The 23,895-nt window shown below is 40.6% G+C and overlaps 2 protein-coding genes across 3 annotated transcripts in view; one reads left to right on the top strand and one right to left on the bottom strand.

Annotated features, from left to right (window-relative positions):
• ncoa1 (nuclear receptor coactivator 1) overlaps window positions 1-7,491 on the top strand; it is a 46,685-nt gene extending 39,194 nt beyond the window's left edge. Inside the window, exon 22 of the mRNA XM_020615388.1 lies at window positions 411-7,491. Within this exon, the coding sequence (XP_020471044.1) occupies window positions 411-590 (180 nt within the window). The 3' untranslated portion in view covers window positions 591-7,491. The remainder of the gene's footprint in view (window positions 1-410) is intronic.
• A 637-nt stretch (window positions 7,492-8,128) lies between these two features.
• unc93a (unc-93 homolog A) lies at window positions 8,129-21,107 on the bottom strand. 2 transcript variants are annotated; one of them, XM_020615384.1, is made up of 9 exons: window positions 20,954-21,107; window positions 16,394-16,505; window positions 14,729-14,910; window positions 13,107-13,336; window positions 11,878-12,003; window positions 11,360-11,571; window positions 10,048-10,183; window positions 9,801-9,932; window positions 8,129-9,503 (listed from the first exon to the last, which is right to left on the bottom strand). In XM_020615384.1, the coding sequence occupies exons 2-9, from the start codon at window positions 16,481-16,483 to the stop codon at window positions 9,214-9,216; spliced, it is 1,398 nt and encodes a 465-aa protein (XP_020471040.1). In that variant the 5' UTR covers window positions 16,484-16,505; window positions 20,954-21,107; the 3' UTR covers window positions 8,129-9,213. The 2 variants fall into 2 exon arrangements, with proteins under 2 accessions (XP_020471040.1, XP_020471041.1); XM_020615385.1 differs by lacking the exon at window positions 20,954-21,107 and adding an exon at window positions 20,670-20,729.
• Between the last annotated feature and the right edge of the window lie 2,788 nt (window positions 21,108-23,895).

Below are 23,895 nucleotides of genomic sequence, written 5' to 3'. Positions count from 1 at the left end.
GCCCAAATTAGAGCCGCTGCTCCTCCACGTTGAGCGGAATCAGTTGAGGTGGCTCGGGCACCTGTTTAGGATGCCCCCTGGACGCCCCCCTGGGGAGGGATTTCAGGCATGTCCCTCCGGGAGAAGGCCTCAGGGCAGACCCAGGACATGTTGGAGAGACTATGTCTCCCAGCTGGCCTGGGAACGCCTTGGGGTTCCTCCTGAGGAGCTAGAGGAGGTGTGTGGGGAGAGGGAAGTCTGGGGGGTCTGCTCGGGCTACTGCGACTCGGTCTCAGATGGAGCAGACGAAGATGGATGGATGGATGAACTTATGCACCTACATTTCATGTAGACATCTAACTACATTAAATGTCTAATTTCACACAAGCAACATGAAGAGAAGTCCTAAAAATACCGTTATGTTTCCGCAGGTACAGCAGGTTCAGGTTTTTGCGGACGTCCAGTGCACAGTGAACCTGGTTGGCAGTGACTCCTACCTGAACCAGGGCTCCATTGGAGCTGCAGCTTCCCAGAAGGGCCCCGGTCCACAGGGCTCCCAGAACAACCAGGCGCAGCAGAAGAGCCTCCTCCAGCAGCTGCTCACTGAGTGACACCTCTCACCCCTCCAGCTCTCCTACTCCCTCTGCTTCTCACTTGTATGCCTCCTCCTCAGAGGTCGGTGCACCAGACCCATTGCTGTCTCTGTCTCACCTTTGGATAGATGGATGATTGAATGAACACAGAGTAGGCTCGGAGAGCTCTGTCTGTCGGTGGGGTCACACAGCCTAACCACTTCTGTGTGGGGGGATCGGGACTGGTTGTTTTACCGCCAAGTACTTAAAGAAAAGATTGAAGTCAGAAGGAACAGCAGTGTATTTAAACCTGCCTGTCTAATCTGTCTGACAACCTGTCTGTCTGCCTCAGCCTATTAAAGGCAGTGTTGTCTTGCTGCTCATTCCTTGGTGACCTACTTCCTGCTTCCTGCAAACAACTGCAACATCATCGTAGATTTGCCAAGTTGTCGTCACTGTCAAATCAGGGCTGGCCTCCTTTTGTTTTTTGTTTTTTTTCCTGATCGGATGTTTTCTGTCAGGCCATCGCAGCAGTGCATCTTGGGAGCATGAGTCAGGGTGTACAGCTGCGCTCAGTGTTTAAAGTGTGGGATTATCCCGCACAGCAACACCTCTGGCTTTTTATTTTTGTTTGTTTTCCTCTACCTGTCTCAGCGATGTGGGAATGTTAAGGTTTCTGTGGCATTGTGGGATAGGGGCTCAGGATCAGCTGGCTCTGTGACTGTCTCTCTCTATCAGCTGCAGTGCCTGGTGGAAGTTTGAGTTTTTCCCAAGCTCTGCTTCTTCTTCTTCTCCATATTATTCTTTTATGTCTTCTGTTTTAGTTTACGTTTTTGTTTTGGTTGAATTGTTAAAGAAAATCTTCTGCTCTCACTCATCATCATCATCATCATCATCATGATTATCAGAACAAGCTTTTTCAACAGCCAGGATGGATGGATGGATGGATGGATGGGAGACAGACGGGATGCTGCTCAGTTTGGAACTTACATGTCTTTCTCCCCTGGGAGGAGGTTATAGTTTTATTATTTTCAAAGTATAAAATAGACTGTTATGATTATTTAACTGTTTGTCCGTCACATTTTACCCCTCACCTCAGCAGCTGTGAATACAGAGCCCTGTTGGGTTCTTCTTCTCTCTCTCTTTCTGTGTATCTTTCTTGCTATCTCCCGGCCTATCAGTGTTGTTTGCCACGTGCACCATGCAGGCGGCTAGTATTGTACAGTACAGAAGGACAAAGACCTGGGGGTGTAGCTCACTCCTCTCTTGTAATTGCTTTCCATTAAAAAGTGTAATTCATTGATTACTCAGAGCAGAAAAACTATATACAATGTGATTTGATCCCGTTTTTTTTTTTTTAGTTTTCTTAAAAAAAAAAAAAAAAATTGGGTAATCTCAGCTCTGTTATTTTTTGGCATCATGATATTGCAATACAGCTGAATGTTGCAGTGGAGGAGGAAGTTATTCCATCTTCTAAAATGTGAAAAGAAATTTTAAGCAGTTCAAATATAGCTAGATCTCACTCTCTGCGATGTCCCGTTCAGCGCGCCACAAGAAGCCGCACTTTGTGGGGAAAAAGGGTTGGATTGCTTCGCTTTCTCTTGTGGTAACCAGGGAGCTAGTTGGCCACCGTTTCTTGCTTTTTCCTCTTTTTTTTATTCTTATGTATGTACAATACTTTTGAGAAAACATTTAAAAGAGTACATTGTGTTGTGTAACCATTGTATAAAAAAAGTATAATAATACCTTAAACCTTGTTCTTTGCTGTGATTATGCATCAACGTTGTGTCCATAGTCGCATCAAACGACACGATTTTGGATATTGTTCCTATATAATGGCATTTAAGTAGAAGCTTTAGTAATAGAAGTTCCTAACAAACGGATAATTAATTTAAAGATGTCATGACAATGAATCAAAACAGGATGGGGGTTGAGTCTCAGAAAATACACCCGGTTATTTTCCTTTTGTTTTCTCCTCGCCTCCTGCGAGTCTGTATGATCAGTGTTGTTCTCACCGAGGGCTTTTTTTTGGGATTCAACCTTCTTTTTCCCACCGCTTCTGGTTCCCGGATGAAGACTTCACTCCAGTGACTACACACACAGTCAGTTTTCTGTCGACTACTGTTGCTCAGTCAGACACTGTCTCTCTCAGCGATAACAGACCTCTGTAAACAGCAACATCCACTCTTTTCACCTTTACACCTTAGAGAAAGTAAAACCCTGCCGAGACGTTGCCTCTAAATATTCTTTACATGGTTAAATTAATGTGAAGAGACACGTATGCTCTTTATATCATGCATAAATTGGGATATGTTCAGGGCACGGTTGGTTCCAGGTGTTGGATGCGAGGCTACATCTGGCCTTCTTTACACAGGACCGGTTCTATCAGGGGACAGCCACTGGTTTGTAATGACCACAAAGGTCCTCAGCAGTTTTCCTCCAGTCAGATCTGCTGTGTCTGTACTCCAGCACAAAACCAGACGTTCCCTGATTGAACGGATCCTGTGAGTCTTTGTTTTCAATTCACTGTTACAGTTTTTTTTTTGTTTGTTTTTTTTATATCTTTCTTCTGTCAAGAAAAACTTGGAGTGGAATCTGTGGAGAGGGTTTTGCACACAGCGCAGACCTCACATTCAGGTATTAGGGCATTTCATCGCCCCCTGTAAAATGAGTGTCACAACTACCTAATCGGTCACTCACTTTAGGTCAACAGCATACAGTCAGATGCTACTTCAGTGGAATAGGGCTTTCCTGTGTACTGTTTTTACAGTGAGACCTCACCTTATGCAACATTACCCACATTTAGAGGGAGAGTATGCAAGGTCAACATTCCACCCACCAAATCTTCCAGTGTTGTGTGATGTGAAATCCAAACAGTGGCCCGGGAGCGTGCACAGCCTTTAACAGATTTAACTTGAAATGCAAAAAGCCTCCTGGACTCAAACAGATATTCAAAAATCATTTTCCAAGAATCTGACATTAGAAAAGCATGTGGATAGCGTCGATAAAGGTCCACATTGGGTTAGTTTGTTTTCTGCAGCCTACTGATGTACTCATGTATATCACCTGCCTAACACGGTTTTCAAGATATCATTTTGATTCAACGTTGCAGTTTATAAAGCACTTACAAAGCTTAAAGCAGATTATTTTTAAAAAGTCCATCGGTTTTCCAGAGCCGCACACAGTTCAGAACCAAAATATATTCAGTTTACAGCTGGTATATTGAACAGCGAATCTTCAGTGTAGAAGCTGGAACCACCCATTGTTGCTTTTGTTTACTCGATAAACAATGTAAACTATTTATTGATTATCAAAATAGTCACCGATTTACAGGTCTAGCGAGGTCCACAGAGGTAGACACCTCAGCCCTCAAATTTAAGTAAAATGTTCTGCTTTCTCAGTTTAAAACCTCCTGAACTGAGACATTTCACTGCTGCACAAATTCTGGGTAACTCAGTGAAAAGATAAACGGTAGAGGACGGGAGTGCTGTAGTAAAACCGGTCGAATTAGCTGTTTAAAAGCAGCTTTAGCAAAGGGAAGCGAGTGAGTCCTCAGACAAGGTTTCCCTTCCACTTTCAGCTTCTGATGTTTCATACAAATGAGTGTTCACCTGTTCCACAGCGGATTGACACCTGGGACAGAGCTGGGAAGAAAAAGCCAGTTGGTATTGTTGCAAAGTCAAATTTGTTGAGGCCTTTTAATATCTGCACTTACATTCTTGTCCATGCTGCACTTAACTATTGATAAAGAAGGAGAAGTATTTGACTTAGAGGATGAAAGCACTTCATGTTTTACCATGTTGTTCTGTTTTATGGAGATGTCCTGCTGGACGCAGGACATTTGACCATGTGCCCATCCCGTGCCACTGTCTGAGACAGAAGCTGCACAACGTGTTTTTGTCAGCTCTGAAGATTTCACACATGCACTACTGACACCCCACTCCCTCCTCTTACTTCTCTGTGTGGAATAGGCATTCCTATGGACGTGGTTTTCCTCTTCAACCCTGCAGAAACTCAGCAGCAGCTTGTCCTGCAGCAAAAACATGCCAAATAGAACCAGTACAAATATAAATTTTGTTTATGCAACAGCCATTCAGTGGAACTGACGCTCCCTCCCTCCTCACTACAGTTAACAGGTACATTAGGTTCTTTTATAACATTGGTTTCAAGATGTTAACATGATGTATATAACAGAAATGTGAATATGTATTTGTTCAGAATCAACAGAACAGTAGTGCTCCAAGTTGGTGGTAAATAACTACTCGCCTCTGTCATGTTTTTATTTTGTTTTAATTTTCTACATTTTTATTTTTCTGAAGTTTGTATGTATGTATATGACTATCAGTGAATGCGTATGTATGTGTGCAAGCGATTAATACTGTATATCTGGTGTTCTCGAAGATGGAAAAGTTGAAGATGTCCTGGTTTGATTCTTTTCTTTTACTCTTTAAACCCTACACAGTACCTGTGGGTGTTTCAGATAACTATGCCAGAGAATGGTTTAGCGACTGCTGAATGTGATTTTACTGAGAGAGAAGCAGTGTGAACTGGCTTTTTGTACGGGTTAATTTTTTTAAAAAGGCCATATTATTTAATTTTCTCTGTTGTCAAAGGTTTAAGCAGATCTGGGAGAGTGGAGCCTTGGTTTTATGGAGAAGCATTGCCCGGTCGGCGTGTACGTGAGTGGGCTTTCTTGTTCTTTTCTGACCGATGGAGCCTTTTTTCTGTTTTGCATTTGTCACTAGTAAATGACCAAAGCTTCAAGATGTTTGACAGATATCATATGCAAACCTCATCATCACTGGACAAAACGGTGTTAATGGTTAATTTCTAGTTTTCTCACATGACAGTTCTCAGCTTGTGTTCGGCGTTCTGCATGTTTGTCTCACCTCGCCTGCTGCTTTCTAGACACGATCTGTCCTTTAAAGTGGCCTCTCAGCAACAATCTGTGATGTCCCAGGGTTAGGTCAGCTCAGAGACATCTCCACTTTGCCAGTGACCCTGAAGTGCTATTGCTTGCTTGCAGGAAAAAAGAAGACTTGGCAACCCTTAGCTATGCACCTTACTGAAACAAGCATTTCCTCACGTATGTCAAAGTAACACTGGAATGTCACTAAATCATCAATTTCACAAGCGACTTAATCTTACACTGACCACAAACAGGCACTTCAGTGGGAGTTTCCCCCTAAACAAGTTTAGTCTGGTGAGTTTAGTACATCTGATGACCTTCCTCAGCTTTTAACCTCATTGTTGGAAAATAAGCCCTCATCTTTTTTCCATTAACAGAATACTTTATACCAAACTTGAGGTGCCTCGTGTATATATTTTCTGCAGTAAAGATTGCTCCTTTGCTGTTTAACAATAACAACCTTGTTAACCAGGGTTTTTTTTAAACCTTTTTTCACCTTTATAAAAAAAAGTTTACTGTATTTTAAATGACTTTTTTACACATGTAGAAGATTAATCAAATTATTCCAGGAATTTGCAAATACAATCTAATTTTGCACTTTATAAAAGGCCATGAGAATCTGTTTCAATCAGATCTAACTTAGCGATAGAACAAGTAATGTCTCCTGAATGTACCAAGAAAACATTATACTAGTTTAATTGATTTAAAATGATTGAATTACTCAGGTTCTTTATGAAGAACCAGACCGTAGTGGATTCCCGGAATCCAAATGGAGACGAAAAATTGTATCCGCTCTACCTTCTTGGTACCGTAGTCTTCTCTCTGCCTCTTTCTTTCTCTGCGATCCTCAGTGTAAATACTATGTCGATCTTCTTCAGGTGACGTCCCTCCCCTCCTCTCCCTCCTCTCTGCGCTGTCGGCTGACACCAAGTAAACTGTTACAAACCTCCTCCAGCTTCAATCTCAGAACATTGCTGCTCACAACACAGTTTCAGCAGCTGTCACCACGTTGCTCTGCAGCTCCCGGTGTTCATTTTCCTCCCCTGCAGCTTTGAACGGGTTTTTCCTTAAACCAAGGTGGACGCTCGCTTTTTATTAGTAAAAAATCAAAAGTCTGGTTGTTTGAGACTTAACCTCTGCTATTTAGCAACAACGGTGCACTGACATGAATGACAACACACTAACTGTGCTGCTCGTCTTCTCTGTTTTCCTTGTCTTGTCACACTTTTGTGCTGCCTGATGTAGAATAGTTAGCGGTGTGCCTGATACCGGGATCGGGCTAATGCCTGGTGTAGGTAATCATATTTAGTGAAAGGGAAATTCATAAAAAAAAATCACTTATTCCAAAAAGTAAAAGAGGATACAGGTCATAGTCAAAAAGATGACTCATTCTCACTCGTCATTGGTCCAAAATGGTATTTGTGCACCGCTAAGACCCACTCATTCCTAAAGCAGGTGTTCAAATCTGTTACCACAACGTCAGTTGGTCAGGTATTGTAAGCACGGCCTTATTGGGACTGAAGTCGAACATGGTTCAGAGATTTAATGGAAGGTGTATCATGGACTCACCACTTTGTGTGGTTACGGTGGCAGTAATGCTTTCTCTAGAGCATTTTAGAGGAAGACCAAGGTTCCACTTTCTCCCATGTACAAATTAATATAAATAAATATCTAAATATATATTATACATTTTATTCATTTTTGTCCGGTTTTGTATATTACACATGTAAAGTTTGTTTTTAAAGAGGCATCGGAGCAGCTATTACAAGACAATATGAGTGACAATGTTCATCTGGGAGAATTTTATGCATGTTATATTTTCTCTTTTTCTCTCTGTCTCTTTTCAAAAAACTCCTAATCCCCCTGATCAGGTGTGTAAACGTGAATATAAACAAATCTGCTTTTCTTTGGAATGTTGTAGACAATCAGTCTCAGGCCGGGTCCAGTCCCTGCAGGGAGCGAGAGCCCTGTAGGCTGACAGACAAACAAAACTCTTTTTCTTTGACAATTAAAAACTCTTATTTGCATCTACTGGAAGTCTAAATTTGGAGGTTTGTTCATTCATATGTCCGTGGCTGCTCAAGTTTACACACACACTTCTCTACTACACTCAAGACACAAACCACCTCGTGCATTTGATCCCACTGCTTTTTTTTTCCAAGGTGAGGATGCCAACCTTGAGGAAATGATGCTTTGACTAACAAATCTATAACATCTATGAATGTGGGAATGCAACACATTGCAATAAAAGCACCATTTGAAATGAAGCATGTTGTCACTGTATGTTATTACCCCAAAAGGAATATGGAGGTTTTGTTGACTACGATTTAGTACATGACATAACTTATTTATTTTTGATAAAATGTTTTATCCAGTTCACTTTGAAGATTATATCAGAGTTTAAGTCTACGTGATCGAAGGAGTTACACCGAATGTTTCTACTTAAGTAGTGAGCTATATTTTTTCCATGTGAAGTTAAATAATGAGAGTATCTGTTTAGTAAAAGAATTTGAGGCACCCTAAAACTTTGGCTGACCTGTTTTTGATTAACATATGTCGCCTTTGAGTGATAAATCTCTCATGACATTAGCGATTTTACCTTTGTGTTGAATTAATTATTTTAATTTGGGAGTAATTCGAGCTTTGTGTAACACCACCATTAAACAACAAAAGAAGAAGAAGCTTTGTGTAACGTAAGGGCTTTGTTGGCCCCTGTTCAGGACTGTCCCTTCAACCCGCTGCAGTGCTGCCCTGGACCCGGCACAGTTGCTTTGGAGTGGTGGCTGTGTTTTGTACAGTTTGTCCCGACCTGGCATCTGTAATTTAGGTTGTTTCTATGAGGGGAGACGCAGCAGTTTGTTTTGAGTTTCACTAGACTTTTTAGTGGTCATGACAAATAGCAGAAATGTTTTGTTTTTCAGCAATACGCTGTTGGATTAAACAGTTTTTACTGACTAAAGCTTAAACACACTCCCGTTCTTGCCCATTCGTCCTGTTGTTTTCAGCTTCACAGATGAAGAACTGTGCTAAAACACCAAATACTATATTTGAGAAAGCCACAAAGACTCATTCAGGAAGAACATGCAATATTATTGTTTCAGAAATGTCACATTGCCATTTGTGTTCCTCTACCACAAAGGGAAAAGAGGGTTTCGGGGAAGTCGCAGCAAAAACAGCACAGTACAGAGGATTGTGTTTGAGGACATGTTGTTTCATATACTGGTGGGACAATGAAGTACGATGTGAGAAATCCAGTTTGAGGGGAGGATTTATAGGTTTAAGCACTTATTAGAAGCCCAAACTAGGTTGTAATACTGACAGCGTTATCCAACTCTGGAAAGTTATCACAACACCAGCTGTTTTACCTTTGGTCGTGACATTATCAATATAAACAGCAGAAAAACAGCCTTCACGTTACAAACTAACCCACCAGATGTGAGTTATAGAAAAAGCAGAACCAGATCTGACTTTTTCTGCATGATGCTACATTTGACAGAGCCCCACCTGGTGCCGAACTCCACTGCATAAAGGCACATCTGTCCTTCAAATGAATGAATAGGCTGCGTTTCTCCACGAAGGGCAAACGTCAGTTCATCTTAAAGTTCACTGGAGCTTGTAAAGATCAGCATAAGTACTCTTGTTTCTGATCTGTCCCCAGAATTCTCACAACAATTCAATGATTGGCAGCTTAATGTCCAGATCACAATGTAAAAGCAAACAAAATAAAACAAGAATCAACATGAAATTCAGTCTCTACATTTTTGTCTCGCCAATGACCTTGCTCTCTTGTTTTTCTATGGTTTTCTTGGGACCTAGGTAGTTGCTCTCTTCAACAGGTGGTGTGGGATTCCTGTGTTCATGGAGCTCCACTATGGGGTAGGTGATGCAGGTCAGTAGCAGAACAGCCAGCACGATGTACAGTTTATACTCCAGACATAAAAAGGTGCTGTAGGCGAAGGCGATAACAAATCCCAGAGATTCCCACATACGGTAGTTGGCAAATGCTGCCTCTTTGTCTCGGGGGAAGAGGATCCCGTAAAGAGCTGCAAGACAAAGTAGACAAAGGACCAACGAAAGTTAAGTTCAGGTGTTAAGAGATCACATGTTCAGAAACTGCTCTGATGGATCAAGACAAAGTAGACAAAGGACCAACAAAAGTTAAGTTCAGGTGTTAAGAGATCACATGTTCAGAAACTGCTCTGATGGATCAACACAACTGTCAGACAAAGAACCTTTTGGATTTACATCAGCTTTTTTCTGGACAGCCAGTAACCTCCATGTGTCTGCTCAGTGCATTGTATCAGAGTGACTACATCAGAGGGCTGATGGGATTTTCTTACCATTGGTCTGAGTTTGCCAGATGGCATCTGCCATACCCCACAGAGCAGGGAATACAAAAAAGACCGGCAGCTGGTCAGGGTGAGGCCTCCAGTACAAGAGAGCAATGATACAGGCAAAGTTGGCCAGAGCAGCTAAAAATGGGCAGACATGAAAGTCATTAATATGATATCCAAACTCAGAGATGAAATACAAAAAGTCATCACTATAAAGTATGTTGTATCTGCACAGCTACAAAAGAGGTTTTACCCCAGAGGAAGAGTGCAGCCCTGCCAGTGTACCGAGCCAGTCTTCCAAAGAGGAAGGAGCAAACAGAATTGGAGGCTCCGAAACACATCATCACAAAGCCAACAAAATGAATCCCCAAAGCACATGTCACGTAGTTCTGCAAGAAACCAGCATAAATTCATAAAACAAACTAATTACAGTATACATACTCTATAAGGCATCATTGCTTTGATTTTATGACACATGTCTCTCTGAGCTCTTTTCATCAACCTCCTGTAGGCAGCCGTTTTCACCAAACGAGCTCTGATCAACTCATCATAGGCAAACTTTCAATGCCAAACGCCAGCATTAATGACAAGTTGGTGAACAAGTGGAACATGGTCAGCTAAAACCGAGTGAACCTGGTTGCAGACAAGGTGGCAAACTGTCAACCGCACAGAGAGTTAGTCTAGTCAGAATTTGTTCATTTGTGCAGGTTTGTTGGGTCTGTGGTTCAGGGTGAGGTTCTGGTTAGGTGTAGAATTGGGCTTAGGTTTAACATCAACACAAAAACACAAATCTTGGTCACAATTTTCCATCTTGTCTAAGTATCATGTTTGTAGTAACTTTTAGTGAAGCACAGTACAGTTTAATGGGCTCGATAGGTGGCAAACACTTGTTTTCTTTCAACAAAATATCCTAAATTAAGCTAAACAAGCATGTTTGGTGCCAGGACAGGTTTGATTGAAATCAGTGCAAGTCAGAACAGGAGCAGTCGCAAATTATTTTCATATTACATTCCATGAAATGCTATTTCTAATGTCGTCTAATTTGTACCTTGATTTTACTAGGTTTTTAGAGAAGCTCTAAATAAGATTTTCACTAAAGTATGGACAGAAAGATAGTTACTGTGGTTCCACCTAGGGAACTTTCCCTGGAGAACAGGAACCGTTGCCAAACTTAGTTCCTCCACCTGCATTTCCACTGAAGGAACCAGGGTTTAAACTTGGCCCGGGGGCGTAGTTCTACTCCTCCAAAAGGCCCCCAGTCAAGGGGCTCTTTTTTCTGAAGGTCCAAGAAGTAAGGGTGAGGTTTGCAGTGCCAAACGTTGCTGATTAGTTAAATACCATGCAGCATTTTCACATACCATCCATCTATTCTTAACTTCCTGCTGCCGAACGTCGTGTTTTTGATACACTAATTAGTTTAATCTTCCTGCTGTGGAAATCAAATCACAGTGCACTAGAAGGATTTCTACCCCATGTAACGTTAATGGACATTAGTTCCTGGGAACAAAAAGTACCAGTAACCTTCTGGTGTAAATGCACCTTCATCCACGTTGTGGAGGTCTCACCTTGGTGTACTCTCCAGCGAGGAAGCTCTGTTCAAAGCCGCTGTACATGGTGAGAGGAATAAGGGTCACCAGCCTCCAGTCCTTCAGCAGCCTGAACGTGGCCAGGAACGTGTGACAGAATGGCTCCGGATTGCCACGAAACTGACTGGCCTGCTCCCGGTCAATGTTGTCCAGAAACACTGCCACGATGAGCATGGCCAGCACACCCACACCTGCCGCACAACAATTAACACACAACAGCTATTTAGAGAGATTCAATGAGATATGCTTTGCTAGTCTGGGTGCTTTCTGCCTTCAGTCTGGTCTTCAGTAAGTGGAATTATCTGAATTGAGGTTTAATGACTGACTTAGCCAGTAATACAGTCTGATTAGTTAAAAATACTTTAAATCTAAAAGTTTCTATCATTGTCCTGCAGCACTAATCTAGAATTTAGGGGTTACATGTTAAACAAAATCCTGCAGTATAGTTCCACCTCATTCAGTTTTGATTGTAAAGCCACATTAAATGCTGGCATTACCGATGTAGGAGCCAACGAGCGTCCACACCAGCTCCTGTGCAGGTCGGGTGGTGTTGCTGTTGACGCTGACATTAAGGCCACAGTCAGCGGCTCCACAGGACTGTAGCTGCTCCTCTGGGATGTTAGCTGGTGGGAAAAACAACACTGAGCTTAGAAAAATACATGTTGTCATCAAGGAAATAAAGAAAGGAAATTATTAGTATTGTTTCTTTTACTTGTAAAGAAAATATTGTTATACTTTACATTTTATAAAATGCAGTGCATAATCGTTTTGCAGTTCTTTATTCTGTTTTCATTAAAATGGAAGCATTATGTTTTTATAAATTGCTGTAAAAATAGTGAAAATGCTGACATACAATAACACATCATAGACACTGTGGGGCCTTTTCCCTACTTGTTTAAATGTTTCATTTAAAATATGAAATATATACATATGACTATGTAATAATGTTTTTTCTGGCTATTTAATTGAAAGCTAGAATATTTTAGAGTTAGCTTGTGTAAACCATGTGCCTATAACCAGTGATTTAGATATTGTCCTTCCAAGAAATGCACCTCAATAAATGCCTGCCATCGTATCGACTGATAAGCGAGATACAGTGATATACTGCACACTTAGCAACATCGCCCATCTCGGGACACAGCCCTTCTTATTCTGTTTTAAATTGGCCCCATAAAAAAGCTGTGAGATACCAGTTAGACCTTGCCTAGTGCCAGCCTCGTGTAGCAGGATTAGGTGCACAGGTCATGTAAGAGAGTCAAACTGACTCAGTTACAAGGAAAACAAAATAAGCTTTGACCTTCCAGGCAGCAGGAAGAAGTGAACTTCTCACTAGCAATGTTGCAATGATTGCTTGTTGCATTTTCACCTCTATTACAGATGAAAACATCCTCAAAATGCAATTTTTACAGCGGTGAAGGCAGAGTTTGTAAGAAATTAGATGAACATTTTTATGCTGGTGACTTCATCTTTTATGGCATCAGCTGAAAGAAACCCAGGCCCTGTCTAGGTCACAGGCTGCTTTTGATAAACTGTGAAACCTTAATCTAAACCTGCTCTGCATTCCAACTAGAATTGCCACTGTGTGGATGGACGCCTCCGCCAACCAGTCATATTCACAGGTGTGAGGACATGGTGAGCTTTGGCCACAAAAATCTACTCAGTGGTTTCATCACTTTCCCTTCCTGCCACTAACCTTTGCACAGTTCATTTCCAGTTGCCCTCCTACCTATATTGCTGTCCTGTCCAAAGATGAGTGATGACATGAGGTTTCCCCACACGGCAGATGATTGAAAGATGAAGAAGAAGATGCCAAAGTATTGGTTGATGACATCCGAGCCCTTTTTGCCCTCTCTGGCGCCCTGCACGTTACCGGAGATGGTCAGGTAGGTGCATTTGGCTGACCACAGAGGAGAGCCACCCAGACCTAGGATCACTGAGGTGGGGATAAGGGTGTACCTGCAGCAAAGAGCAAAGGTACATTCATTTCTGAGCCAATTATGTTTTTTTGTTTGTTTAATTTGGAGGATGTACTTCCTGCATCAGCTCAGGAAGTTTGACCTGCCTCAGGAGCTGCTGATACAGTTCTACAGAGGAATCATCGAGTCTGTTCTCTGCACCTCCATCACTGTCTGGTTTGGCTCAGCAACCAAACGGGACAAGTACAGACTTCAGCGAACAGTCAGGACTGCAGAAAAGGTCATTGGTGTGAGCCTGCCCTCCATGGAGGACCTGTACACCTTGCGGGTCAAAAGGAGGGCAGAGAAGATCACTGCAAATTCCTTGTATTTTAAAGTTTATGCTGCTTTTTGCCCTTTTTGTCACTACGTTGAACATAAGGAAGCTATAATCGCAATCTGATTGCTACCAGTTTTCTAATAGCAGGCCCTAACTGCATCCTGAAGCACAGTCGCTAGATTCCTGTCGAAATAATTACATAACCCACACTGAGAGCTTCTTCTGAACCACAAATAAATTATGTTAAATGCTGTTTTTCACTATGTGGCTCAGGGGGTAGAGTGTGTCATCTCCTAACCGGAGGGTTGGCGGTTTGATTCCCAGCTTCTTTAGTCCACAGTGTCCTTGACCAAGACACTGAACCCCAGTGGCTGTGTGTTGATGCTTGTGTGCAGGAATGGGTGAGTGGGAAATAATGAGCATCCTTCATTGTGTTGAAAGTGCTGTATAAGACCATTAGTGTCTCATTCAAATGTGCTGTTCAAAGGTTTGTCTCTGGAGGGCTGCCACATGGCTCATCAGTGCAGAGCGCTAAATTTGGCTGATTATACCAACATTTTAACGAACTGAGAGCAAGCCCTGCTTATAGAAACAGTGTCAGCATTGCTCTGGACAACCTATAGACCCTAAGGTCCAGAGGTTTTAGAAAGAAGTTCCACTGACAGCAGTGTATAGGGGGGTTTGTGGATAAATGATCCACTAACAATGGCACTGCTTCTTGAAAGAGACCTGGGGGTTGATTTTACTCTAAGTACTCTGAAGTATTTTTGCATCCAGTATAAAGATATTAATTTCATGTAGATTTATTTTGTAATGAAGATTGTGTGGGTGGCAGGTTGGTGCTGCACTGTTGCCTCACAGCAAGAAGGTTCTGAGTTTGAACCTGGTGGCCAACCGGGGTCCTTTCTGTGTGGATTTAGGTGTTCTCCCCATGCCTGTGTGGGCTTTCTCCAGTTTCCTCAAAGATATGTGGGTTAGGTTGGCCCTAAATTGCCTGTATGTGAATGTGCCTGATTGACAGTATTTCTAGGATAGGTGGTATTGATAATGGGTGCATGAAGTTGTTGAGATGTTCACTTTTATCAAATGTAGTCAACAAAACAGACTGATTACCATCCTGGATAGAGGTTTCCACAGGAGTAGGCAACGTAGCAGGCCATGCCAGCGACTATGGTCCATTTACAGCCCAGATTTTTAATCATGATGGGAGGCAGGAACATGGAGGAGATGATGATGGAGCCATAGATGACGCTCAGAGATGCCACACCCATCCCCTCCTCTGCGTTCAGACTGCTCTGTATACAGAGAGTAGAACTCCATTAGAGGCTGTTGGGTCAGTGAGGTTGTTAAAAATGGATCATCTGACAACAATATGGTCGAGGTCCACATCTGAAGCATGTGATAGGTGGTATGTGTCCACATCCCAGTGGTTCCCCTAAAGTTCCAGTGTTTGTATGATTTGGCTTTTGGGGAAGAATGGGGGAGACTAACAATGAAGGGAAGGGGGCAGCCAGCTACTGTAAACAGGACTCAGTCACATGCAAAGGGAAAGTTGGCGAAGTAGCCTGATAATTTCAATAATAAGGTTTTTTTTTCTACACCAAAGTTTAAAAGGATGTTGCATTCATTGGAACAGTTTACATGAGGTAAAATAGGTTAATTGGGCTGTAAGTTACTGATTTTCATTGAAAAAACTAAGTACTGTAAAAGCACCTAGTGAGCTTTCTGTTCTGTGGAGTTAAATATTGAAATATGGAGGAATTCTCAATGAAACAGTTGGAACATTTCATACAGATGCACTAAATATTCTTTGATGTTTGTAATGTAATTTGCAGAACATTCCACCACCCAACATTCTGGCACTTTTTAGGACTAAAGGCCAGACTAAAGACCGAGCTAAAGGCCAGACTAAAGGCCAGACTAAAGGCCAGACTAAAGGCCAGACTAAAGGCCAGACTAAAGGCCAGACTAAAGGCCAGACTAAAGGCCAGACTAAAGGCCAGACTAAAGGCCAGACTAAAGGCCAGACTAAAGGCCAGACTAAAGGCCAGACTAAAGGCCAGACTAAAGGCCAGACTAAAGGCCAGACTAAAGGCCAGACTAAAGGCCAGACTAAAGGCCAGACTAAAGGCCAGACTAAAGACCGAACTAAAGGCCAGACTAAGGGCCAGACTAAAGACCTGGCTTTCTCCCAGAAGTGCCCTTACACTTTTTGAATTCTTTCTTTATTTGTTTAATTCCTAAATTTATTAAGTTATGATATCTTACTATGTTTTCTGTTTTATTCAAAGTTCTTCTGTTTGTACAGTACCCATTGTTGTTGACATGTTTTCATTCTTAACTCTTTTTTTACAATTGTCCTTTTATTTTTACTGTTATTAGACTTGTGTAAAGCACTTTGGTTGACCCCCGGTTGTTTTAAAGCTCTATATACACTAAATGTATAAATGTTCACTTGACTTTGATTTAATTATGCCTGTATGAATTAACCCCTTAGTAAATCCTTTAAACCTTGACATGATTCAAAGTCCAGAGAGGAAGCCAAGATAAAACTATTCCAGAACCCATTATTTCTCATTTTAAAGGTACAAAGGTACAGGCTGTTAGTCTTTACAGTAAAAAAAATAAAAAAGCTTTTCCAAAATAAAACCCATTACTTAACTGAGTTTTAAAATTCTGAAACTGGTTACTTGAATCAACTCATAAGTCCCTTAAGCTTCCGTGTTACTAACTCCTACATTTCAGTATTTTTACTGAACAATATAAATTTGCACTTACCTGTAAACTCTGTAGGCCCCCGTATGCTGTGAACAGAGACAGGAACCCGAGAGAGACCACCAGCACATTCTTGAAGTTGCGGCTGATCATGGCTGACGTTCAGAAGTCAAACCTCCACAGAGGTACAGAAAAAACAAACAAACAACTGTTATTCTAAGTGGTGTTTTTATTTTAAGAGTACTGGTTTAATATAGCAGCTGCACAGCTCAAGAGTAAAGTGACAGGAGGTTCTCTTTGCTTAATATAGCTGTGAAATAGCTGAGACAAAGTCCAGCCCTCACACACTCTCGCACCCGTCACTGAGTCATTAATATATGTTTTGACCATTAACATTACAGCGCTATCGCTATCTTTTCTGCTTCAGTCCTTGTCTCTGCTTCCTTCTCAGTATTTTTTTTTGTCCTTTCAGTTCTTCCTGGTTCACAGAGGAATTCTTGTTTTTCTCTCTGTAGAAGTTGAGAGTTGTCATACTGCGGGATACATTACAGTTATCACCATACAAACACAACCTGTGGCACAGAGCAAAGGTTTATTGCATGTTATTTTCATTTTTTTTACAAGGGCATCAGCCCATCATCTTTTCAGCTTATTGCTTATAAAATATGCCAAAAAACAGACTCTGTTACCTCAGCTTTACTGAGGCTGATATAAGATAAGATAAGATGAACCTTTATTAGTCCCACAACAAGGAAATTCACAAAACGAATGAGTATGTTTCTGTCAGGCCATGCCCCTCAGGTCCAAGTGATCTGATCTGTATAGCGTTCAGCAGAGTTTGTGCATCCTGTGAATGTTGCTGCAGAGGTTTTTGCATCCTGTAGAGTCACTGTAGAGTTATGTATTCACAGAAACATGCATAAGAAAATTAGAAAACATGGTGTCTTCGTCTTCGTGACTTCATCCAAAACTGGCACAGAATCCAAAAGTAAACTGGCTCTAGATTGTGTTATTGTTTTTAACCCTCCTGTTATGTTGTCAAATTGACCTATTGTAAAGTTAAAACAATCTAAAAACAATAGTTAAAAGTATTTTATTGGTATGAAACTTCTTCTGCTTGGCTTAATAGGTGTAATCAACATATAAAATGAAAATGGTTCATTTCACATATTTGCAACCTCCCCCTGCATGTTTATATTACAAAGATACTGTTCGGGTCAATTTGACCCTGAACAGAAGAGGTGTCTCATGTTAGTTTATCAACATCACTTCATAAAAAGAAAAGATTTCAAAATGTTAAATAAAATTTAATTAAAAAAACCAATGTCATGTAAAAATAATATAGTTTATATGTAGGTCTTTCCAATGTACATCAAAAAAAAGTTTTAACATGCATTTTTTTTATGAAAAACGAGTGAATTATCCTCATCGAACCATAATCTGTGAGAGGTAAAGAACACCATTACACTAAAAAGTGATTGAATTGGTTAGTAATGGTAAAATGAACCCAGGACCATCACTGCTGTTCCTGAGAAAGGAACGTAACAGGTGGGTTAAGATCAGAAATTGGATATTTCTTGCAGAAATGCACAGTGGGAGTTTTTAATGACGCTTGTACCATTGACTTTTCAGTAATATCTTAATGTTGCATGAACCCACTTCTTTTGTTTTACTGTATATCTGGGCCTTTAACTTGAATGCCAGTGACATGGTTGAGATTATCTGCTGAGATTATCTAAGAGACCTCTGGGAGACCTATGGCGTGTATTCAAAGTGGACGTTGGACTGCAGTGATATTCTTCACAGCCAGAGACGTGTCTTCACAGACGAAGGTGCCAAGTTTAGGACTGGGCGATTACTGTGCTTCGCCAAGTTTTCCATAAAGAAAAAGAGGTAGTTTAATTATCAGTTATGCTTTGGACAACCATTAAAATGGCAGGAAATCAGTGCCAGACTTTACCGAATTACCTGAATGACTGACTCCTCTTCTGTCATTGAAAGTCATTATATCCAGTTGTGACATGATGATGGTACCCATGATGTATTGATGACTGACAACATCTTGACTTTGGAACTGTTTACATGAATAAGTGGAAAACAAATATTTATTTTACAGGCCAGGACTGCAAAATAAATATTTTGCAAGCAGCGCTCGACGGGTCTTCTCTGCACTGAGGAGACCAGAGATAGTTTACACAGAGCCACCAATTGTGTGATACCAGGGTTGGACTGTGGCTTTACAATATATGGCTTTTTTATTGACTTCTATAGATGTTTCCACCCTGTTGTTAAGATGCAGTTTGGTGTGGCCACATGGTGTTTTATCAGCTTTATGATGACATGTAGCTGATACCATCCTCTGTTACAGGTTTGTTATAGCTGTTTACTGGCCGTTCTCTGATAGGAGCGATGATGATGAGATGATTCAATCGAGTTATAAATAATGTTCTGTGTAATGTGCTTTTAAAAATGTACTTATTTAAGCACTTCTGGTAGTGTTATCAACCTGGTTATTATAGTATTAGCATACAAATATGCTTGAAGTACCAAAAGTAAAAGTACTCATTATGTAGAATGGAACTTTACACTGAGATTATTATTATTGTTGTATTATTGTGTTCATCACTTTAATGTGTGAAGATGAAACAAATTTTATGCTCAAGTTCCAGTCCACTTTGTGTTTGCAAGTGTATGGTGGCATCATGGTGCAAGGACAATAATCCTCAACACAGACAAGATGAAGGAGATGATAGTGGACATGAGGAAGGAGAGGAGATCTCATCGGCCACTGTTCATCCGGGGGCTCGAGGTGGAGAAGGTGAGCAGCTTCAACTGTCATGATCCGCTGCTTCCCGTCCGGCTTTTATTTTGACGTTACTTCCTTAGTTTCGGTCTTTTTACGTTCTTCATCACTCACACATTAGTTTCACCTGTTTCCTGTTCTGCCTTGCCCTCTTATTTCGGACTGCTTCAGTGTATTGGCTTAACATATTTATCTTTGGACAACGCGTTTTAGATTCCCCTGGATGGATGTGTTTGCTGGCTCTGACCTCGGACTGTTAAGGACATGTGAATTTTGTGTTTCCACCGTGTCTTGTATGGTTTTCTTTTGTTCAACGTTAGTTCTCTTAATAAAGAGACGGTTTTGTTTTACACTTCCTCGGTTGGCCATTTAATTGAGTTCACATAACACTTTTGGCCGCATTACACGCGTCGTTTCTGACATCAACTAGCTGGGTGTCCACATCAGTGAGGACCTCACTTGGACACAAAACTGCTGGTCAAGAAGGCCCAACAGCGGCTGTACTTCCTGAGGAGGTTTGGCATGTCGCCTAGGATCCTTTGCAACTTCTACAGCTGCATCATTGAGAGCATCTTGACCAGCTGCATCACTGTCTGGTATGGCAGCACTACTGCTATGGACCGCAAGCGCCTGCAGAGAGTGGTAAAGACTGCAGAGAAGATCAACAGGACTCCACTCCCCTCTCTGCAGAGCATTTACCACCACAGGGTGTGTAGGAAAGCTGCCTCCATCCTCAAAGATCCCACCCACCCCCAACATGGACTGTTTTATACACTTTGACCTTGACATATCTGACTATACAGAGGTGGAAAGTAACTAAGTACATTTACTTAAACAAATTGAGAGGTATTTGTACTTTATATGAGTAGTTCTATTTCTGCTATTGAATACTTCACTACATTTCACAGGCAGATATTGTACTTGTTACTCTACTATGAGTACTTTTGGTACTTGAAGTATATTGTGATACTAATACTTTTTTTTTTTTTTTTTTACTTTTACTTAAGTAAAATTTTGAATTCTCAATTTCAGCAGCCTGATCTAAATATAGCTTTCATTGAGCCTGATTTCTGACCAGCAGAGGGACTCAGTGTTCACAGTTTAATCCTCAAAACCTGGACAGATGCAGTAATACTGCAGTCATTGTACCCACCAAGTGTAACTTTTTCCAATAGAAATCAACACAGTATGTAATGGAATAAACCAAAGTTCTACCTTTAAAATCTAAATGACAATAGCAATATGACTTTTTTCCATCATTACATGTGTTTCACAATTAGCTGCTTGGTTGTATTTTGTATTCTACAACAAATAAAGTACAAGTGTTTATAAAGTACATGTTCTGACAGATTTTTATTTTTAATACACTAAGTTTTACTGATATATCTGTACTTTTACTTACGTTTAAAGGGTTAACTATGAATGCAGGGCTCCAAGTGAATATTTTTACATGGTGCGATTGCTACTTTGGGTCAAGAAAACAATTTGAATACTACTTTGGCTCGTGTCAAATGTGAAGTAATGTGAATAACATACGTGGGATGACAGCGGCTTAAGGTCAGATACCAGAGGAGTTGAATAATCTGTTGAAGCTCTGCAGCTTTCACAGCGTCATCCTGCAAGAATTCAGTTAATGTACTTTTTTTTTTTTTTTAAGTAACTATTCTGTCATAAGGGGAATGAATACTTCATTCCAGAGCAACACATAGCAGAGGATTTAGATACGTCTGTCTTAAATATTGAATAATATCTGCTTCACAACGATTCAAATAAAACCTCACACACTCACATCCCACCTCACCAGGTGGTTCCCAGCTTACCTTCCAATCCCTAGGTGCCTTTTATAAACCTTTCAAAGAAACAGCTTGGCTGTATCCAGAGATTCCGCTATTTTTGGTTTTGTTCTGTTTGCCTTTCTGTCACAGTTTGCTGCTCTCTTTTCCGCTGTCTCCGTCTCCCACACTGTTGACTGTTCTTTTCCGCCCCAGGGAGCCACTCCTTGCTGCTAGCGCACATTAAACAGTCAACTCAACTCATTCCCAGCATAACGGTGACTCAAGATGCTTTTACATAAGGGACAAACGGAACAGAGTAATGTGCCGTGTCTTCACAAAGTTCCCTCAGAAACATAGCAAACTACTAACTAGTAGTAAAGATGACTAGTAAACGGACCTTGCTGTGTACAAATAGTTGAATTCCTGATCAAAATGTTTCATTGGATACAGTTTAGTTGTGTTTTAATGAGAAAAACAGGTTTGGAAGGATAAATTCTGTGTGAAACGTGTAATCAAACAAGTTTTAACTGACAAGACCAAACTCAAGTTAGAGTAAAAGACTAATCTCAGATCCATATGTCCGTACAGTGATATATCATAGTATCGATGCAGTAGACACACGGTACAGAGAGTACGGAGCAAACAGTCATGGCTAACACAAAGTTGTAGCATCAGAACCCTGACAACATCTAAACACAGCTATACAAGGGTCTGATAGCTTGATGATAACCACATGTGCACGCACACAGACACAGCTGTGGCACTTCATTAATAAACCTCTTTGCAAGTGTGTGTTTGTGAGACAGAGTATTAGCCACTGGAGGACGCTGTTACACACAAAATAACTAAAGATTTTTTAGTAGTACCACTTAACTGTGTTCTGTTGTTTTTTTGTTAGAGAACAGGAAATATATGCATAAAACAGTTTTGTACAAACAGGAAACATGTGCCAGAGATGTGATTTGTCTGATATGTTCAAAACTTCACCATATAAAACCGTGTTAATGCTCATTTTAGTTTATTCTGAATAACTGTTTTTGTTTAAAGCAAAGGAAGAACAGGCCTTTATTTATTAAACATGATTCATATTAACACAAAATGAGAATAAGGCAGTTTTTTCCTTTCTTTTGTGGATGTGCTGCTTCATACAGGCCACTTATAGCTGCAAAGGAAGAATTCATTATATCAGACTGAGCTGGATCATGCTCTCTAATCCTAGAGCGCTACCTGTCTGGTGGGGAAAAGCACGCTCTCACACACACACACACTTGCACTTCTATTTCTGTGAGGACACTCATTGACATAATATATTCCCTAGCCCCTTACCCTAATAGCTAACCATTAGAACTAAATACCTAACCCTAGATCTAATGTGAACCCTAAAACCAAGTCTTAATCCTCAGAAGGGTGTTTCAGAAAATGAGGTCCAGCCAGAATGTCCTCTCTTTCCAAAAATGTCCTCACTCTGTAGTAAAACAATCACTATGTAGCAAATACAAGAACACACGCATGCATTCTTCCTCCTCCAGCCTCTCTCTTCTTACCCAGTCCTCCAGCTCTCTCATCCAGGTCCCTGCTGGAATCTCAAACCTGTGTGTGAACCAGACTGTGTTTTTAAAGACCGAGACTGCTACTGATCCTTCTGGTTTGAAGATGTCAACAGCCTTCGTAGCTTTAAATCATTTTACTTTTATGATAAATAATTGTAAGTATCTAGTGTTCCTCTCTGAATTTCCTTTTAGTCTGTACAGAAAAGCCCCTGGAGCAAAAGTCTTTGACATTAAACTCACACAAAAAGAAGAAGTAATAACATAATAAAACAGTTCTACATACAGTCTAATGATTATTTGTCCGTAGAGCCAGTTTCCATAGACAAAAAGTGAAGTATTAATAATGAGATTAATCAGACAGATCTGATTTTTAATAGGCCTTATATTAATCACATAAATAGTTCTAAGCTGTAAATAACAATGGCATCCAGCCCACCAGACGAAGCAGGTTGGACAGCAGTGGTACGGACCCCACCCAAAATCTGACTGACCTTTCATTTGGTCATTTTGAACAAAGACCCAGTGAAATGCTAAAAGATATGAAATTGCCCAAGTTGTGGTACAGAATCTGACCATTTTACTATCCTTAAACTGAGAATATGTATGTAAAAATATATGTTGCAGCTTCACATGCAGAGAGAAACATGCCTGCTATGGCTGGTCGTGTCTGACTAATGCTGCCAGCATAAAGAGTTTGTTTACAGCTTTTAAATAGCATATCGTTCAAATGTGCATTCCTTGACAACAGAAACTTGAGGAGGGCCTGAGGTGAGGGCAGAGGTGAAAGGTTATCATTTAGAGAAAGGAGAGAAAAGGAAGCCAGCTCAGACATCACCGATTTCCTTCCTCTCACAACAACACAGGCCCTTTTGTAACGGAACAGCAGAAATCCAGATAAGAACAACGTGAGCAGAGATTGTGATCACAGAAACAATAATGGCATTTTGTTTGTATTATAAAAAGAAAGATGTTGTTGATGAAATACAACATTTATTCAGAGATAATCTTATGATATTTTGGGGCTGTTTGAAAATGATATGATTCATTTATTTGACGTTTATCAGTGCGAGTCATTTACCCGAAAATGATTTTTACATGGTCGTATCAATAAAGATATTTAGAAAAATAACTTTATAAGAGATTAAAAGTGAAATGCATTATAAATGTATATTAATAATTATTCAGTATCCACAATAATCACATTGATTAGATTGATTTCTTTTAGACAAAGAGTTTAAACATGCTGTTATTTTTTTTAAGTTAGAACTGAAAACATCAGCTAACTAGTTTTTTTACTGAGCATATAAACTGTCATCATCTTCCTCAGCAGAGGGAGGTACTATTATTAAAACAAATCTGTTCTAGTTCATTGAGCACTCACAGTGATTTAGTTTTAATGGAGCAGCGTCAGAAGGACTGAAGTCACCCCTCAGAGAA

Source organism: Monopterus albus, unplaced genomic scaffold (assembly GCF_001952655.1).
Source record: "Monopterus albus unplaced genomic scaffold, M_albus_1.0 scaffold164.1, whole genome shotgun sequence".
Classification (NCBI taxonomy): domain Eukaryota; kingdom Metazoa; phylum Chordata; class Actinopteri; order Synbranchiformes; family Synbranchidae; genus Monopterus; species Monopterus albus.
This window is presented reverse-complemented; position numbering and strand designations above follow the sequence as displayed.

What these genes read in the sequence shown, in the direction of transcription:
- unc93a (XM_020615384.1), bottom strand. Translation starts at nt 16,483, where the DNA reads ATGATCAGCCGCAACTTCAAGAATGTGCTGGTGGTCTCTCTCGGGTTC. An exon ending in GGGGCCTACAGAGTTTACAG is followed by an intron (nt 14,911 to 16,393) that starts GTAAGTGCAAAT and finishes CTCTGTATACAG; the next exon opens with AGCAGTCTGAACGCAGAGGA. An exon ending in GGCTGCACTCTTCCTCTGGG is followed by an intron (nt 9,933 to 10,047) that starts GTAAAACCTCTT and finishes GCCCATTTTTAG; the next exon opens with CTGCTCTGGCCAACTTTGCC.